Raw genomic sequence first — 21,228 nt, forward strand, 5'->3', positions numbered from 1 at the left:
AAGATGAAGGCTTTCAAAATGTGGTTTTATCGTTGAATCCTCAAGATATTTTATAACCACCACGTTACTAATCAGGGTGTTCTATTAAGAATACAAAAAGAGCTCTTAACCACAATAGTCTAGGCGCCAAATAGAGGTCACCGTGTCCTTTTCAATTCTGATGGACAAACTCAACGGTTTCTTATGGATTTTTGGCTGCTGATTACGAATTTCGAGGGTGGATTTCGATCCCAGTAGTCAAAAAATTGTTATAAACAATTTAATTTTTTATAAGGCTCTGGATCATAAACTAAAAGAGATAAAAAAATGTTTCAAATAAAATTTGTTCGTTAATAAAAAAAAACGAAGAAAAAAGCGTTTACTAAACTTAAATCCAACAATTAGACCTCAAGATATTGTAAATAGTCCAGAAAGCCACTGCGCATTCGCTAGGAAAAATATTCTAATTCAGATTTTTTGCACAATCTTACTCAAAAAGGACTCCTTAACAAATTTGCATGTTGCCAGGACCAAAAGGTGGTCAAAAATTTTTTAAACGTTTTTTTTTTGTTTTTTTCCTAAAATTATTTTTTTTGCATGGAAAAAAGTTTTTTTTAGGTTTTTTGGATCATTCCAAACAGAAAAGGTCTTTAGTAACTTTTCTCTAAAAATGATAGTTTTTGACATATAAGCGATTAAAAATTGAAAAATTGCGAAATTGGCCATTTTTAACCCTCAAAAACTATGTGAAAAACTGAAAATTTGAATGTTGCCAAGGTAGGTAGATATTCTTTAAACATCGATTGATGAAATCCCGAAGAGTTTTTTGCAATACAATATTCAAAACTCATTTTTTTTAATTGCTAATCAAGCGTGCTCGACACTATTTTCCACCGACAGTGTGGTGCAAATGAAAGGAATAAATTCGTTATTTCGTAAACCGGCGACTTTAAGGAGAAATCCCGAAACAGGTCGATTTTTATTTTTAAGTTATGATATTGTGGCACATATGGTATACTAGTGACGTCATCCGCCTGGGCGTGATGACGTAATCGATGATTTTTTTAAATGAGAATAGGGATCGTGTGGTAGCTCATTTGAAAGGTTCTTCGATTCTCTATTCAGTAATGTAGACATAATTATTTATACAGGGTGTCCTTCTACTTCTTTTTTTGTCAAATAATTTAATTTAATAAAATTTTTTTGGACACCCTGTATAAATAATTATGTAAATGTTTATATTACTGAATAGAGAATTGAAGAACCTTTCAAATAAGCTAGCACACGACACCTATTCTCATTTAAAAAAATCATCGATTACGTCATCACGTCCAGATGGATGACGTCACTAGTATATCATATATGCCACAATATCATAACTTAAAAATAAAAATCGACCTGTTTCGGGATTTTTCCTTAAAGTCGCCGGTTTACGAAATAACGAATTTATTCCTTTCATTTGCACCATACTCTTGGTGGAAAATAGTGTCGCGCACGCTTCATTAGCAATTAAAAAACAAAGAAGTTTTGAATATTGTATTGCAAAAAACTCTTAGGGATTTCATCAATCGATGTTTAAAGAATATCTACCTACCTTGGCAACATTCAAATTTTCAGGTTTTCACATAGTTTTTGAGGACTAAAAATGGCCGATTTCGCAATTTTTCAATTTTTATTCGCTTATATGTCAAAAACTATCATTTTTAGAGAAAAGTCACTAAAGACCTTTTCTGTTTGGAATGATCCAAAAAACCTAAAAAAACTTTTTTCCATGCAAAAAAAATAATTTTAGGAAAAAAACAAAAAAAAAACGTTTAAAAAATTTTTGACCACCTTTTGGTCCTGGCAACATGCAAATTTGTTAAAAGGAGTCCTTTTTGAGTAAGATTGTGCAAAAAATCCGAATTAGAATATTTTCCCTAGCGGATGCGCAGTGGCTTTCTGGACTAAAAATTAGTACACAATGCAAATTGCAAAATAACTATTTTTCGAAACTTTATCGATCGTAACTCGGCTTTTACGCATTCAAATAATCCTTAGAAGGTTTCATTTTAAAGCTTAATTAACAGGCTTCCAAACATAGTTTGTTAAATTACTTCATCTTCATTTTTTTTTAAGTTATACCCGTTTGAAGTTATAATTTTCTTTAAAAAATTGTACATTAATTTGTTTATAAGGAATTCAAGCAAATTTGAGCTATACACATTTATACTTTAACTAACAATAATGATAGAAGTACTCAAAGGGAACATTTTGAGCTTAACCTTTAACTACCCGCGCATCAAGTTATAACATAACTACACGCGTGGCGTACTATATACGCCACAAGAAAATACACTTAAAAACAGCGGATTTGTTTATTTTTTTTTTTTTTGAAAAATACACTTAGTTGTTTGTTATAAACCTTATTCGGCATCAGTGAATACTTGGAGTTCCTTCTCAGTAAGCCAATTGGGATTTATAACTGGAATCATGGAATAACTGGATTAAATGATAAATAATATTACTAATAAAAAACTTTTTGAAATGTGATTTTTTACAGGAGAAAAAGTATTGTTTATAAAGAAAAATATATTTTGTGCCATAATGACTAAAAAACAATTGAAATATATACTTATATTACTACTTATATTAGTATAATCGTGGCGTACATTGTCCACCACCGGAAACAACAAATAATAAACTGTAAATTACGATCTTCCCAGAACGCCGATTATAACGAAACTAAAACCAAATTGTAAAGCACATTCCAGTGATACGTTATTACAGAGATAAACAAAGTCAAAAATTAAATTTTTAAATATATTTGCAGTTGAATTCTTATATCTGGCGTACAAAATACGCCAGCGCGTGTAGTTAAAGGTTAAAAAAATTTTCTTAAGTTTATTTTTGGCCAAGATATCGATATTTTGGCTACGAATTTCGTCACTTACTTGACTGTGAGCCGATCTTCATTATTATTAAAATATCGATGTCTTGGCCAAAAATAAACTATTTTGGCCAACTTAACGAACATTTTCATAATTTCAAATTGTTCCTTTTGAGTTCTTTATCATTATTGTTAATTAAAGTAAAAATGTTTATAGCTCAAAGCTTGAAACTCTTATAAACAAATTAATGTACAATTTTTTTTTAAATTATAGCTTCAAACGGGTATAACCTTAAAACAAATGAAGATAAAGTAATTTACCAAACTTTGTTTGGACGCCTATTATTTTGCTTTAAAATGAGACCTTTTAAAGCTCATTTGCATGCGTAGAAGCCAAGTTACCCAAGTTAAGATCGATAAAGCTTCGAAAAATACTTATTTTGCAATTTGCAATTGGCATTGTGCACTAATTTTACAACATCTTGAGTTCTAATTGTTGGATTTAAGTTTAGTAAACACTTTTTTCTTCGATTTTTATTAAGGAACCAATTTTATTTAAAACATTTTTTATCTCTTTTAGTTTATGAGCCAGAGCCTTATAAACAATTTAATTGTTTATAATAATTTTTTGACCACTCGGATCGAAATTCACGCTCGAAATTTTTAATCAGCAGCCAAAAATTCATAAGAAACCGTTGAGTTTGTTCATCAGAATTGAAATGGACACGGTGACCCCTCTGGCGCCTAGACTACAATAAAAATAGCCAAAATCGAATACCTTAGTCACATAATGAGGAACGGCGAGAGATGTGGAGTACTGCAACTAATTTTACAGGAAAAAGTAGAAGGAAAGCGAGGACCAGGAAGGCCAAGTATTTCATAGCTAAAAAATCTACGTAAGTGGTTCAACACAACAATAGAAAATCTTTTCAGAGCAACAATGTGCAAAGTACAGATTACCATGATGGTCGCAAACATCCGAAACGAATAGACACAACAAGCACAAGAGGAACAAATATCTAAACCAATGTGCAAAACATATGTAGACATCATCAGCAATAATTTTGGCCAGACTTTCACCTAAATCTGCTTTTCTTAACTCTAAAAAATATCTAAAAAAAAACTCGTTTGGTTTTTTGTAGATCTGCTAATCAGTAGCGCCAATTTTAAAAAATAATTGTTTGTGAGGCAGATTGACACTTAACCTAAGGCCACATGTGTTGACTGTGCTGCCGAAGCGAGGGTACGTCGACGCAGAAAGACAGACTAAAGCCCGTTCACATGACATGCGCTTAACGCGCGTTTACAACTACATTACAATTACATTTTACTTTAGACCGTTCACATGTCAACGCGCGTTATCAAAACGAGCGGTAATCGCCTGTCATGTGAACGGTCTCTTATGAATAGATTCAGCACGGCAACAAAAAATGTTCAACAAATATTTCGAAAGTTTGTACTCTATGTTCTTATGTCTAAAATAATACAGGATAAATGATAAAATAATTCTTTATACAGGGTGTCTAGAAATAATATACTCACACAATTGTGTAGGTTGGGTTTTTCTTTACGCAAACTGTGGCATCTTATTTGGTATGAAATGTCCAAAAACGGTTCTGGTCTTTGGTGAGACATAGGTAAACAACACATTTAAGATATCTAAAATGGGTTCTGTTTTTACAACCCGACCTTCTGCAAAATCTTGCTGTAGTTAATTGGTCAATATTTGGCAATATTTATTCACTAGTTTGTGGTTGATCTAATATGGGAGCTGCAGTTACACCGGAAGGACCAGCAACCTCAATGTCATTTTGGGAAGACGGTCTTTTGTTGTTAATTAGGGAATTCCCAGGAGTATCTTCTCCTTCTTGGTGAGAATCGAGGAATTGCTGTTTCCGAGGCTTTCGCGAAGGCTCTTTGGCTCCTTACTCCACGTCGGATCAAAATCTGAGTCATCACTACAGCTTTCTTGTTCTGAATCTTCATTAATAATGTTCATTACCTCCTTGATATCTTCTGGTTTGTTAAAATCAAAATCTGCAAAATGAGAGAACGACAATGATCATCACCCAACCCACACAATTGTGTTGGTGGTAATGTAATTGGATATTTTAAGATTATTAATATCTTTTTTTTAAATATGTATGTATAGGTGCTTTCTATAATCATGTGTTAGAATCTACATGCATTTGCATTTTACTATTGAAATTTTTTAATAACAAAAATCTACTTACATTTCTTACGGAATTGAAAACTCCCGATTATTTCAAGACAAGTTGGGACTGTCGAAACAAAATAAATTCAACAATCGCGTCAGATAGCGCAAAATACAACACTGAACCTACACAACCATTGTCGTTCGTATAGGTCTGGATCCCGCGTATGAAAAAAAGTTGATTAATAGCAAGCTGAAAATTTGTTAATAGCTTAAGGGTGTCTAGTCGGAAAAACTTTGATACATAGGAACACTATAACAGGGGAAGTTTTAATTGTGGAACGTGTAAAAAATTTAGAACGGTCAGACCACGAAAACGTCACATGTATTTTGTTTGACAGAGCTTCCAATTGATTTGTTACCCTTTCATTAAACTCTCATGCAAAAATCAGGCTGCTATTTGTCACCAAATGGGAATTATAATGAGTGGAACACGTAGAATATATCAAATGACAGGAATTATGACAGGGGTTAAATAGCAGTCTGATTTTTGCATGAGAGTTTAATGAAAGGGTAGCAAATCAATTGGAAGTTCTGTCGGACAAAATACATCTGACGTTCTCATAGTCTGACGTTCCAAATTTTTAACCTGTTCCACAATTAAAACTTCCCCTGTTCCAGTGTTGGTATTGGTTGGAATATTTATTTGTAGGTAGGACCTTACATGGCAGAGTTTAGGTGACAACTAGGTATCATTATTTCTTATCATTATTCTATAACTATAATCTAGGTATCATTATTTCTTCCTATAGTAAGCCTATCTTTGTGACCAATGATTCTAGATATACGCATGAACTCACAACCTCAAACTGGCCGATCGTGGCTAGGTGTGGATGACTGTTCTATTAATGTATCCACTATCATGATCTTTGTCTTTGATATGTTTAACTGCAGACCAAATATTTGACTTTGGTTTTCGTTTATTATTTGGTCATTTCTTGAGCTGCCCCTTTCCCATTATTCAAGCGCTCTTCCCATGATATGCTTCCCATATATACAGGGTGTCCCGAAAAGATTGGTAATAAATTATACCACAGATTTTGGGGTCAAAAATAGGTTGATTGAACCTCACTGACCTATGTATAATAGTGCACACAAAAAAAGTTACAGCCCTTTGAAGTTACAAAATGAAAATCGATTTTTTTTTCACATATCGAAAACTCTTAAAAATTTTTTATTGAAAATTAACATGTGGAATTTTTATGGCAGCAACATCTTAAAAAAAATTAAAGTGAAATTTGTGCACCCCATAAAAATTTTATGGGGTTTTGTTCCCTTATACCCGCCAAACTTTTGTGTACGTTCCAATTAAATTATTATTATGGCACCATTAGTTAAACACAATGTTTTTAAAACTTTTTTGCCTCCTAGTACTTTTTTGATAAGCCAGTGTTTATCGAGATATTTTGACTACTTGTCGAATCCACCACATATTTGTATATGGTATGTACAGTCGGAAAAATGAAAGAATACCCATGAACGATCACATCACTCACTTATTGTGTATTTGCTATTTTTTTCTATAACAAACGTTTATTATTTATAGAAAAAGACAGCAAATACAAAATAAGTGATTGATGTGATCGTTCGTGGGTATTCTTTCATTTTTACGACTGTATGTATGATTATAGACACCTGTTAATAATCTGAAAATTTATTTATAACTTACATTTTTAGGTATATTTTGAAAAGAAACCACATCTCGATAAAAGGTGACTTATCAAAAAAAAAAAAAAGACTAAGAGGCGAAAATGTTTTAAAGGTACTGTGTTTAACTAATGGTACCTTAATAATAGTTTAATTCGAACGTACACAAATATTTGGGGGGTTTAAAGGAACAAAACCCCCATAAATTTTTTATGTAAATATATTAAAAAAGAAGCCGCATCTCAATAAAAACTGGCTTATCGAAAAAACACTAGGAGGCAAAAAAGTTTTAAAAACGTTGTCTTTAAATAATGGTACCACAATAATGAATTCATTGGAAGATACACAAAAGTTTGGGGGGTTTAAGGGAACACGCCCCTCATAACATTTTATGGGGTGGACAAATTTTACTATACTTCTGTTTTAAGATGTTCCTGCGATTAGAATGATACATGTCCATTTAAAAAAAAAATCTCTAACAGTTTTCGATATATTGAAAAAAATCGATTTTCATTTTGTAACTTCAAAGGGCTCTAACTTTTTTATGAGCACATTTTTGTACTAAGCTAAGTTAGGTTTAACCGAACTATTTTTGACCACGGAATGTGTGGTATAATTTATGACCAATCTTTTCGGGACTCGAACTTTGTGGTGACAGTATAAATCATTTTTTGGTATCCTGTTTTGGTATCCTGTTTTGGATGGAATTCGTTTGATAATTTGTAGTAACTGTTTCAGTAATGTGTTCGTATAGCTCAGTTGTAAGCGAAATTACTTGTTGTGGTACTCCTATCTGTTTCTTTTAGTATCTGTCGTATGTGTTGCTACGCGTGTTTGACCCTGTTAAAGGCTTTGCAGTAATCTATAAAACATATTTATATATAATGGGATATTGAATTCCCTTGATTTTTCTACTATTTGTCTGATATTCAGAAGGTGGTCTTGAGTACCTTTACCTTTGTTCCAGTTTGCCCCTGGCGTGTTTCTCTTTGTAGGAAAGTTTTCAGTCTCTCCATTGATTATGTAGAAAAAAAGTTCCAATTACCAAGTATCTTTCGTGATTACTTAGAGAGTTCTAAGAAAAATTATTGAAGATAACCATAGGAGAGTGAATTAAAGGCCGGGCCGCCCGTTAATATGATATGTGCCATTTTATTTTTGGCTTTTTTTTTAAATTGTAAAATTAATATTTACTATTGCTATATGGTTAAACATTGAGGGTCCAAAATATTCACTAAAAGTCTTCACATTGTAAATTGAGATGTCTCAGATTTTTTATAATATTTACCGGAATAAAGTTAATAGCAATGGAAAGTTTTCAAATTGTCACCCTGTATTTTATATTCAAAGGCAAACCATTCGCTTCGTTTTGTAAACCACTGTCGTTTTTCAGGACAGTACAGACAATAGTCTAAGCAACCACACGTCAATACCCATGAGTGAGTCGGCCTCTCTACAAAATGGAAAACTAGAAGAACATGTCAACAATCTGGAAAAACCAATTCGACAATTGGATGAGGATGCGTATTCATATAAAGGTAAGTGCTCCTTTTATATAAAAGGGAAAAGTAACATAATACATATTAGTAATTTTTTTATTAGTTAAAAGTAATTTGCTAGCGATGTTTAATTATTTGTTTTTATTTAATCATTAAATCCATTAATACCTTTCTACTCTGGGCTAATTAGCAAAATACAAGGAAAAGTTATTTACCAGCAATTTTTTGCTGAAATCGAATCTTATGATTGTATATATTAATAATATAGGTATGCAAAGTCCGCAGATAGTGTGCTACTTTTTTTATAAACAAAATGGCGCCTGAAAATCGTGTTTTTTTTCAATTTTTGCTCGATAACTCCAAAGATTTTAACTTTACATCAAAAACACCAAAAATAATAATTCACCGTAGTTAAATTCTGCCAAGAGAAGAGTTTTTCTCGATTTACTTCGACGAAAATTTTCCCCGGAAAATGAGGGTTTTTCCAACAAAATCTTTAATGTTCAACTAAAATTTTAGATAAGTAATTGTTTATCAATAATTAAATAACTTGGTAATATAAAAGCTCTTTTCGTGTAGATTATAATTCCAGAAGCCGATTGAAATTGAAGAAAAAGTTTAGCAACAATTGAATTGTTAATTAAAAATTTACGCTCGTTATAATAACCACAATAATTATGATATATAAGAGTAACTATGATTTTTGTATAAAAAGACACTGTACCTATCTAATGTGCTACACAGAATTGAAATTGAACTCTTTAAGCCGCCTCAGGAATATTTTAAATTTATAAACAATTTTTTTGGCTTATAAACAAATATAATATCTCGGGAAATATTAAATTAAATTAAATCATAAAAACGTTATTGGAAGTAAAGCGGCAGTATGCTTCCTTTAAAAGAAAAAACGTTTAATTGTGTTCTAATCTAATCTATTTTACCCACGTCGAGTTGTGGGTATTTCTAGTTTTCGCAAACGCCGAAATCCGTTTGTCATTTAGAATTGCATTTTATGTTTGATTTTACACATTTGCAAGATTTGCTCGAACAGTTCTTCTTGCATTCATATCTGATGAAACTTTGTTTGGACCCGGATGACATCATTACTTCTATACAGACATGAAGCTGTTCATCAGGTACACCGATGTTATTAATAAAATCAGGAGCTGCCTGGAACTGGTTTCAGAAAACTGTTTGTCAAGAACTCCATGCTTTGTACCAAGGCTATAGGGTACAGGCATCTCCCTAAAAGTGAGGATAGTGGCTACCACTGAGGATAGTGGGGGTGACATGTCACGACCTGCACTTCTGAACCGTGACAAACGGATTTCGGAGTTTGCGCAAACTAAAATAACCAGAACTGAGTACTTTCGTTTACCCACAACGCGTTCTAGACAAGGCGAAAACGGCGGGTTCGTTGGAAAAAATATTCCCATGAGATTTTTTTGCATAATCACATTCGTGAGACACCCCAGAATAAGGTTCAAGAAGTTGCCCACGCGAAAAGTGGTCAAATTTTTTTTAACAATTTTTTTTTATCAAATTGCAAAAATCAATATTTTGACTTTGAAAGGTCTCTTATAATTTTTCTCTAAAGTTGATCGTGTTCGAGTTATAAGCAATTTAAAATTTGAAAAACGCGAAAATGGCCATTTTTAAAACTTAATAACTCGGTTAAAAATGATTATTATGAAAGTCAGAAAGTAACTAGATCAAACATAAAGCCCCCCCTTCATGATACTGAAGAAATTTGTGTCATTAATTTATTACTAAGATGTTATTTTTAATTATTAATAATGAGTGGTAAGATCGTATTGGCGATGACGCCACGTGGCTGTAAATGTGAGCGCGAGTGAGATGCGCCATTGGAATGCCTGAATGGCATCTCTTTCGCATTCATCATGGACGGCCGACTAATACGTGCATGGTGCTCATTATTTTTACTTAAAAATAACAGCTTAGTAATCAAATAATGACAAAAATTTCTTGAGGATCTTGTAGGGGGGGCTTTAAACTTTAGTTTAGTTACTTTTTGACTTTCAAAGTAATAACTTTTAACCGAAGTATTAAGAGGAAACAGTAGCGATCAACAGGTAGCAAAAATGCGTTCCAAGATTGTGGCTGTAATTTTGAATATTTTCGAGATATTTGGCACACTTATTCGTAATATAATAAAGAATGGCGGTACAGAGCCCAATTTGAAAAATATATTAATATGTGGAAATTACTCTGTAATTAAATACAATATTAAAAAACGAGCCTGTACCGCCATTAAGAAGAACAAAAAAATACACTTTCTTCAAATAAATTTTTTATCCGATGCCTAGATTTTGTGTCATTTTGGAACTACTAAAATTTTTTATTACATTAGTAGTTCCAAAATGACACAAAATCTAGGCATCGGATAAAAAAGTTTATTTGAAGAAAGTGTATTTTTTTGTTCTTCTTAATGGCGGTACAAGCTCGTTTTTTTAATATTGCATTTAATTACAGAGTAATTTCCACATATTAATATGTTTTTCAAATTGGGCTCTCTACCGCCATTCTTTATTATATTACGAATACGTGTGCCAAATATCTCGAAAAAATATTCAAAATTACAGCCGCAATCTTGGAACGCGTGTTAGCTACCTGTTGATCGCTACTGTTTCACCTTAAGCCTTGAAATCGCCATTTTTCGTTGTTTTCAATTTTAAAACGCTTTTACCTCGAAAATGATTAACTTTAGAGAAAAATTATAAGAGACCTTTTTTATCCAGAATGGTTCAAAAACCGTTCCGGCCAAAAATATTGATTTTTGCAATTTGATTAAAAAAATTTGTTAAAAAGATTTGGACAACTTTTCGCGTGGGTGACTTCTTGAATCTTATTCTGGATTGTCTCATGAACGTGATTATGCAAAAAAATCTCATGGGAATATTTTTTCCAAAGAACCCGCCGTTTTCGCCTTGTCTATTCTAGGTATTTCGATTCGGCCAATGTCCGAATAAAATGCTCACTTCGCGTCGTGGCCCTTTCAAACCAATAGAGCTAATAGCTAACCAATACAGCAATATAGCTTGTAGCACTATGCCGCCTCCACCAAAACTAACGCTTTGTATGAGGGTACAACTGACATACTGTTCCATAGGCGTAACCAGGATATTGCTAAGGGGGGTTACAAGTACTGAAAAGGGAGGGTTACAACTACTGGAAGGTCTCCGAGGGGTATGGTGTTAAGCGTATAGAGCTCAAAGTACATCCCAATGGGGAGGTATAAGCCCCAAACCCCCCTGGTTACGCCCATGTGCTGTTCGCCATCTCTTCTGTAGACAAAGTTTTATAAATATTGCTTCCATAATACGGTGAACGGTATGTCAGATGTAACCTCATACAGACTGTTAATTTTGGAGGTGGCGACATTGTGACTTTCATAATAATAACTTTTAACCGAGTTATTAAGCCTTAAAAATCGCCATTTTTCGTTTTTTTCTATTTTAAATTGTTTATAACTCGAAAACGATCAACTTTAGAGAAAAATTATGAAAGACTTTTTTTAACCAGAATGGTCCAAAAAACCTACAAAAAAAATTTTCAAGGTCAAAAATATTGATTTTTGCAATTTGATTAAAAAAAATTGTGAAAAAAATTGGCCCACTTTTCACGTGGGCGACTTATTGAACCTTATTCTGGGATGTCTCACGAATGTAATTATGCAAAAAAATCTCATGGGAATATTTTTCCCAACGAACCCGCCGTTTTCGCCTTGTCTATTGAGATCGTCAGTCCAACGAGTAGGTGGTCTTCCTCTACTACTTTTGTCTAATCTCGGCCTCCACTCAAGTAATCTCTTCGTCCATCTCCCATCACTGATTCGGGCGACGTGTCCGGCCCAGTACATTTCAGGGTGGCAACTCTGAGTGGCAAGTTCTTCGTCTTAAGTCTTCATTTCTAATCGGTCACGAAGAAATATACTCAGCATTGACCTTTCCATTTTCCTCTGGGCTATTTGCAGCATTTTAGAAGTTGTAGCTGTCAATCTCAAAGTTTCGGCACCATAAGTCATCAAAGGCAACACACATTGGTCAAATATTTTACGTTTTAAAGAAATTGGTATATCGCTTTTAAAGATGTCTTTGAGTTTTCCATAGGCTGCCCATGCTAGGTTTATTCTTCTTCGTAGTTCGCATGTTTGGTTGTCTCTTGTAATCTTTATTTAGTGTCTAAAGTATATGTATTTTTCCAGTAGCTCTACTTCGTTGTCTCCAATATTGATATTTCCGCTAGGAACTAGGTTTGTTATGAATTTTGTTTTGGAGATGTTTATTTTAAGACCTACACTGGCACACACTAACTGAAGTTCATGTAGCATTGTACATATCTCCTTAACCCGGCACCTGCCACGTGGGGTGCTACCAGCACCCCATAACATATTTTTATCAAATATTTGGTATTTCAAGTTTGGTAACCGAGCTGTGCGTCATAGTAGCTTTCTATAATATTATATAGCATAGATGTGTTAGTGTTTGAAGTGGTTATTTAGTGTCATTCTGAACTTATAGCTCTAAAGTCGAATTGGGGTGTCATCATCTGGCACTTTAAGTTTTAAATTTTTTTTTGTATCTTTGATAAACAGGTCAAATTTACATTTTTTATTGAAATAACTGATTTAAATTATTGATATAGACTCTACACTCACTAAATCTTAATTTTTTTAGATATTTTACTTGACTTCATTTATTACGACTTGGTACTTGCTAATTTGCTTATAACACCTTTTTCATTTTATTTTTTAACTTTTATAACATATTAGTGGCTAATAAGTTAATAAAACATGTTTTTTTATATTCTTGTGTTACTCGACACATTATTTTATTTTTTAAACAAGTAGATCACAGAAAATTTTTAAGGGGTGCTGTGAGCACCCCACGTGCAGTTGGCGCCTTGCAAAGCCACGTGGCAGGTGCCGGGTTAAGGTTGTCAGATAATAAAACTGTGTCTACGAATTTCAAATTTGTTAATCTTCTATCGTCAATATTCGTGTTTTTATGTAGTTTCACCGACATAGTTGCGTTCTTGTATGTATTGTAAATTAACCTTGTGTATCGGTAGTCAATGCGGCATGCTTGTAGTGCTTCCAAAATTTTGTCAAATTCTACCGTGTCAAACGCTTTATGGAGATCTACAAAAGTCAAAACGAGTGGTCGATTGTTAGTATAGTCAATGAAGGTGGATATGAGCTATTACCTCCGATTTCGTTGAACCTCCATCGATTTGCATGAAAATTGGTGAGTGTTTAGAGGATATCTCAAGAAACAAAGGTGACATGGTGCCAACCTGCGCTTTTGCCCTGGGGGTGGATGCCACCCCTCCTCGGGGCGGAAAATTATTTTATTAAAAATAACCACACAATTCGATAGATATTTGTTATATAAATTTTTTAAAATAAATCAAAACTTTTTGAGTTATTAAAGATCAAAGATTTTAATTTTTCCTGAGAAAAATGAATGTTTTAACCGATTTTTCATAAATAACTCAAAAACTATAAGTTTTTGCAAAGAAGGTATTATTATTAAAATTGAGGCTAATAAAAAATCAAATAAACTCCTTACTAGAAAAACCTTTTAGTGTTAACTAAAAGTGAGTTATAGGTAATTGAATGTATATTTCTTTCGTCGAGTACCCAAATTTGAGTATTCAAGCTTAAATACCGGAAAAATGGTGCATTTCATAACATAAACTTAATAATCATTTGTCAAAGTTCATATAAATATCTATCAAACAAGCCCTCGAACAAGTTGATAGCATTAAAATTTATGCACCAAAAATGTTTCAAAATATATCTTTTAAAATTTTTTTCAAAAAATGTTATTGTTTTTTTGTTAATACCTCCGGTAATTTTTAAGATATAAGGTTCATCTAAAAACTAATTAAAAGTTGATTCCAAGAGCTATTAAAAAACGAGTTAAAAGACTAATTAAAAAATTAGTCTTTTAACTCTTACTTTTTTAAAAATAAAAGGTTAAATGGCCCCGGTTACATGGTTCTCGCAGCAAAATTGAAATATTAATCGTTTCTATCTCGGCTATTTTTTAGTCTACAGAAATAGTAAAATGGATAAAGTATTTGGAACAGAAAAAACTAAAATTTAGTTATATATGATTTTTTACGTATATTGAGTATTTTTGGAGTTATTATCAAAAGAAAATGAAAAGTACGATAATTTTAAAAATTCTAATTTTTTTAAATTATATCTTTTTTTTTTCTTCAAAAATATGCATTCTAAACCGGTCAAAATTGTTGAAATCATTAACTATGTTAACCTAAAGAAATTCTTGTGAGGATTACTACAAATTTTAATTTTTGTGGAAATAGCGTATGTTTTATTTTTCACTTTTTCCTAAAAAAATCGAAAGGGTTGTTTTATTTTCATCATACCTTGCTTAATTTTGATGCTATTAACTTCTACTGGAGCTCATTTGATAGGTATTACGAATTACTTTGACAAGTGCTTAACAAGTATATTATATAAAATGCATCGTTTTCCCGTTATATAAGCTTGAATACTTAGATTTGAGTACTCGTCGAAAAAAATATACATTAAATTACCCATAACTAACTTTGAAATAACATTAGTTTAGTTCTTTAAGCGGGGAGTGTATTAAATTTTTTATTATCTTTAATTTTGCTAATTACAGCTTTTTTACAAAAGGTTATAGTTTTTGAGTAATACGTGAAAAACAACTTTAAAACATGCATTTTTTAAGAAAAAATAAAATCTTTGATATTTAATAACTCAAAAAGTATTGATTTATGTTAATAACTTTATATAACAAATTTTGCTTAGAAGTTGCCCCTCTATGGATTTCTGGTATTATTTTTAATAAAAAAAATTTCACCCCCGAGAAGGGGTGGCATCCACCCCAGGGTAAAAGCGCAAGTTGGCATCATATCACCTTCGTTCCTTGAAGTATCTTCTGACTACTCACCAATTTTCATGAAAATCGATGAAGGTTCAACGAAATCGGAGGTGAAAACCTTCAGTGACTCCACTATGTATTCGATAGTCTGTTCTATTACCGTTTTAATGCTCTGTAGGTGATCATTTGTTCCAAATCCGGTACGAAATCCCGCTTGTTCCATTGGCTGGTAGAAATCAAGTTTTAAGGCGATTCGTTACTATTCTTGTAAGGAGTTTGTATAAGTGACTAAGAAGGCTTATAGGTCTGTAATTTTCTAATTCATGGGGATCTCCTTTTTTGTACAATAGAATTACTTCAGCATTGTGCCATTTGTCGGGTATATTACTATCTAGACAATGCTTACCTTGATGAAATTCAGATTAAAAATTATATTGGCCACCATATAACCCATATTAAATCCGATTATACCATTTATACGATACAATAAAACATCGCATTCCGAAAAGGAATCCTATTTCTATGACACTGGGAGCAGCACAAAAAATTTTATTTCACACGTTAATTTCAAAATATGCAATATTTTTGTCCGTATATATCACTAACAATAAACATATTATAAAAGTAAAATTTTGTTTCCCTAAAGTTTATATATGTAATAAATTGAACCCCACACTAACAACACTCACTAATTTCGTTAAGCTTTACTCTATATTAAACTCTACCAAACTTTTCATCGATATCTTAAACAGTTAACTAATTTAACTTTGAAATCGCCTACTTAATTGTTTTAAGATAATCAATTCCACTTTGCTGTTGTTGTTGTATGAATATAAAAGCCCCAAATCCAGGCAGCTAATAGGTATTTCTTTCCTTAGTCCCCAAAAGTATGGAAACCGAAAAAGTTTTTACTGCTTTTCGACGCTGTAGACTGCTTCAGCTCAGGATTATAGAGGAAATCAATTGACATTAACTTAATATTGAGAAAATCAAGAAAAATGTTTGTTTATATTATTTGGATATTAAAATATTAATAAACAACTCAAACATGAACTCTTAAGGTAGAAAAAAATTACTGATTCTTTGGAAAAAATGGTTCTTCGTTGTTAAATGTAACATTAACCGTCCACGATTGGTTTGAAATTTGTATTTCTGTTAAACCCGTCTATATCCTCGATTATAGTACACTAAGCGACAAAATTAACAAAACACCTTAAAAATATGGGACATGTTAGATGTCTCGAGTTGCCTATACCATTTGTCCGATTTAAGTAATTTTTTTTAGTATACTTATTATAGAGTATTATCTACTTAGGAAGATATTTGGACCAACCCAATGCAGCGATGGTATATGGGGAGTTAAAATGAACCACGAGCTGGATGAACTAATGCAGAGCGCAGATATTGTTAGATTTGTAAAGTCACAAAGACTAAACTGGCTCGGTCATCTAGAAAGAATGCCCGATAATCGAGCTGTAACAGTAATCCAGAGATGGAAGCCCCAAGGAAACAGAACAAGAGGAAGGCCCCGTAAAAGATGGATAGACGACGTAGAGAGGGATCTTAAAACCCATAAAGAAAAATTTCCCGTAGCTGGCTATATACCATTAATTACAAAAATTGAAGAGAAAGATCTTCTGTGTAAGAGGTGTATTTATTTAAAACCCCAATAAAGGGCCACATTAAAAACCAGAACGTTTTCGCTCTAAAGAGAACATCATCAGTGTTCTAAGCCTAAAATAAGTATAACCATAATTAGTGAAGACAAGAGTAAAAAATTTAAAGGTTGACCCAAATAAAAAATTAGGTTATACTCACAAGCTCTACCTGCTAAGCCACCAAAAATACATGGGTTAAAACCCTTAAAATGCCGACTAAAAGCCTTACATTGGCGTGTTATACATATTAAGTGTTATTTAACCCTGGCGATGGGTGAAATTTAAGAAAGATATACCTCAAAGCATCATATGACTATACCACGAGCATGTGGGTGGTTGAGTTGATTTCTCTGTCTTCACAAAGAGAAAGGTGAAAGCCAACTGATTACAGGTGACAGGTGTGAAAACCCGTGTTGAGCTGCCCCCCCCCCCCCACTTGCAAAAATTAAAAAACAAATAGCCCTGATTTATGAGCTATTTATGAGCTCTCATATTCCGCAAACTAAAAATTTTGAGCTCGTTCCACTGAGCAGGAATTTAATACCCTAGTGGGGGGGACTGAGTCAGCCCCCCCCCCCACTACTTAAAAATAGGAATATTGAATCGGTTTTTGCGGCAGAATTACGAGCTATTTATGAGCTCTTGAAATTATATAGTTTCGATTTTTGAGCTCATCCCCTTCACCCCCAAACAAACCTTTAATTGATTTAACTTAAGAGAAAGATGCTGAGAAAACTTAAAATATATCGTATTGCGGATATAATTCCTATAGCTTATATACTCTAAGAATAAACTATTAAATCAAGGGCATTTCGATTATTGAGCTACAACCCCTTCGCAAGAGAACCACCCTATCTTCCCGGCTTAACAGAAAGTTGTAGGTACTTAAAATGCGTTAAACTAATTATTTGGCGACTACATATAAATTAATGATTTATAAGCTTCCAAATTACGCGCATTTAGATCAGTAAATTGCAATTTATTTTATATAGTGCAGTCACTGAAGGTAAAAATCAACGATTACCTTCAAGTTCGGTGAACCTTTATCGATTTTCACGAAAATTGGTCAGTGGTTAGAGGATACGTCAAGAAACAAGAAAGTTATTAAAGATCAAAGATTTTAATTATTTGTGAAAAAAATGCATGTTTTGAAGAGGTTTTTTGTAAATCACTGAAAAACTGTAAGTTTTTACAAAAAAGTTAATAGTAGTTTAATTCGTATAGCTTATATTCTAAGAATAAACTCTTAAATCACGCACCTTTCGATTATATAGCTACAACCCCTTCGCAAGAAAACCACCCCATTTTCCCGGCTTAAGAGAGAGTTGTTCTTAAAATAATTTAAATTGATTATTTGGCGACTACATATCGTTTAATAATTTATTAGCTTGCAAAATACACGCATTTCAATTATTGAATTGCCATTTTCTTTCTATAGTGCAGTCACTGAAGGTAAAAATCAACTATTACCTTCGATTTCGGTAAATCTCCATTTATTTTCACGAATTGACAATAACAACTTGGGGTTTTAGCCTGGGGTATATGTCACACCTTCTCGGGAGTGAAAATTACTTTATTAAAAATAACCCCACAAATCGAGAGAGGGACAAATTGTAAGCAAAATTTGTTATATAATGTGATTAAAATAAATCAATACTTTTTGAGTTATTAAAGATCAAATATTTTAATTTTTGGAAAGAAAATGCATGCTTTAGAGCGATTTTTCATAAATGACTCAAAAACTGTAAGTTTTTACAAAAAAGTTTTCATCACTAAAATTGAAGCTAATAAAAAATATAATAAATTGCTTACTTGAAAAACCTTTAATGTTAATTTAAAGTAAGTTATTGGTAATTAAATGTATATTTTTTTCCGCGACTGTTCAAATCTAAGGGTTCACGCTTAAATAACGGGAAAAAGATGCATTTTATAACACTTAGGTATTAAATACTTGTCAAAGTACTTAGAAATACCCATCAAAAATAAGATCCAGAAAAAGTTGATGGTATCAAAATCCGCTCACCAATTTTCGTGAAAATGAATGGAGATTTACCGAAATCGAAGGTAATAGTTGATTTTTACCTTCAGTGACTGCACTATAGAAAGAAAATGGCAATTCAATAATTGAGATGCGTATATTTTGCGAGCTCATAAATTATTAAACAATATATAGTCGACAAATAATTAATTTAAATTATTTTAAGTACAACCCTCTCTTAAGCCGGGAATATGGGATGGTTTTCTTGCGAAGGGGTTGTAGTTCAATAATCGAAAGGCGCGTGATTTTAGAGTTTATTCTTAGAATATAAGCTATACCAATTAAACTACTATTAACTTTTTTGTAAAAACTCAAAACATGCATTTTTTTCACAAATAATTAAAATCTTTGATCTTTAATAACTTAAAAAGTATTGACTTATTTTATAAAGTTTATATAATAAATTTTGCTTTTAATTTGTTCTTTTATTGATTTGTGCAGTTATTTTTTATAAAATAATTTTCACCCCCGAGAAGGGGCGGTATCCACCCTCAGGGTAAAGACGCAAGGTGGTACCATGTCACCTTTGTTTCTTGACGTATCCTCTAACCACTGACCAATTTTCGTGAAAATCGATGACGGTTCACCTAAATTGAAGGTAATCGTTGATTTTTACCTTCAGCGACTGCACTTTACAAAATAAATTGCAATTTACTTATCTAAATGCGCGTAATTTGGAAGCTTATAAATTATTAAATGATATGTAGTCTCCAAATAATTAGTTTAACGCATTTTAAGTACAACTTTCTCTTAAGCCGGGAAGATAGGGTGGTTTTCTTGCGAAGGGGTTGTAGCTCAATAATCGAAATGCCCTTGATTTAATAGTTTATTCTTAGAGTATATAAGCTATAGGAATTATATCCGCAATACGATATATTTTAAGTTTTTTCAGCATCTTTCTCTTAAGTTAAATCAATTAAAGGGTTGTTTGGAGGTGAAGGGGATGAGCTCAAAAATCGAAACTATATAATTTCAAGAGCTCATAAATAGCTCGTAATTCTGCCGCAAAAACCGATTCAATATTCCTATTTTTAAGTAGTGGGGGGGGCTGACTCAGCCCTCCCCCACTGGGGTATTAAATTCCTGCTCAGTGGAACGAGCTCAAAATTTTTAGTTTGCGGAATATGAGAGCTCATAAATAGCTCATAAATCAGGGCTATTTGTTTTTTAATTTTTGCAAGTGGGGGGGGGCCAGCTCAACACGGGTGGTGTGAAAGCGTTTCTGACTAATCACAGTACAAGACAGACAGTGTAACATGAAGTTTCGTGAACTGATATGTAGTTAGGTACACTAGCCACTAGTCATAAAAATTATTATTTGTGATAAAATTCAATAATAACAACAAACATCATGTGCTGGGATACCTAAAACCATGAACATCAGGCAATGGCAAAGGAAAGTATGCGACACAGCAGAAGGAAAAAACATTGTTAAGCAGACCAAGACTCACGAAGGGTTTTAGCGTCATTAGAAGAAGAAGAAGAACAATAAGAAGAAGAAGAAGAAGAAGAAGAAGAAGAAGAAGAAGAAGAAGAAGAAGAAAAAGAAAAAGAAAAAGAAAAAGAAGAAGAAGAAGAAGAAGAAGAAGAAGAAGAAGAAGAAGAAGAAGAAGAAGAAGAAGAAGAAGAAGAAGAAGAAGAAGAAGAAGAAGAAGAAGAAGAAGAGTATTATTTAGTATATTATCTGCTCTAAGATTTGTATAAAAATCTTGGTGTCGTGAAAGTATATCGTGGTTACGTAATGGTTCTAAACACGTGGCAAACTGTGTCCGAGTTGAAGGTTCCCTTCCTGCTCACTATTTTACATTGCATTCTTTATACTCGTCATTGTCTACACTAATGGGTCGTTTTTGTCTATAAATTTTCATTATGTAACTATATTCATAGGGTGAAAATCTATTATTCTTTCTTAAACAAGACAATTCCACAATTTAAGAAAATCTACGGTTTCGTTTTGATTAAAATATGTCTTCCTCTATCCCCCGATAGTACTATTTCTAGGTCTACCTGTTGTCAAGGAGACTCTAAGGAAGACAGATTTTTACCATTCCGACCGTAGATTGTCGATATAAATTAAAATAATTTATATCGAGTCGAATTTATATTGAGTCGAAATTCATTTCGCTAATTCCACAATTATACAACTATAACTGTTTTTCGGCTATAAACGACTACAGGCGTTTATAGCCGAAGCCAGCCGAATGTCAAGTCAAGTCAAGTCAAGTCAAATCAAATTTATTGATCACATGCGACATTATACAAAGTACATGTATGAGACAAGTCAAAGTTACAGACATACATCTTAAAAGTATATAAATTAATAAATACGATAAAACATACTTAAAAGTTATTTTTAGAATATGGCTCTAGCTCACAAATGTATTGATGTACACACCTCCGAAAGTTTGGCTGATGTAAATTCAT

The 21,228-nt window shown here is 32.6% G+C and overlaps 1 protein-coding gene across 2 annotated transcripts in view; it reads left to right on the forward strand.

The window, feature by feature from the left end:
- Positions 1-21,228, forward strand: part of LOC126881536 (adenylate cyclase type 8) — a 1,218,021-nt gene that overhangs the window by 694,895 nt on the left and 501,898 nt on the right. For both annotated transcript variants that reach the window (XM_050645865.1, XM_050645866.1), the window contains exon 4: positions 8,104-8,248. In XM_050645865.1, the coding sequence (XP_050501822.1) occupies positions 8,104-8,248 (145 nt within the window). The remainder of the gene's footprint in view (positions 1-8,103; positions 8,249-21,228) is intronic.

The sequence above is a fragment of the Diabrotica virgifera genome, chromosome 3, assembly GCF_917563875.1.
Source record: "Diabrotica virgifera virgifera chromosome 3, PGI_DIABVI_V3a".
Classification (NCBI taxonomy): Eukaryota; Metazoa; Arthropoda; class Insecta; order Coleoptera; family Chrysomelidae; genus Diabrotica; species Diabrotica virgifera.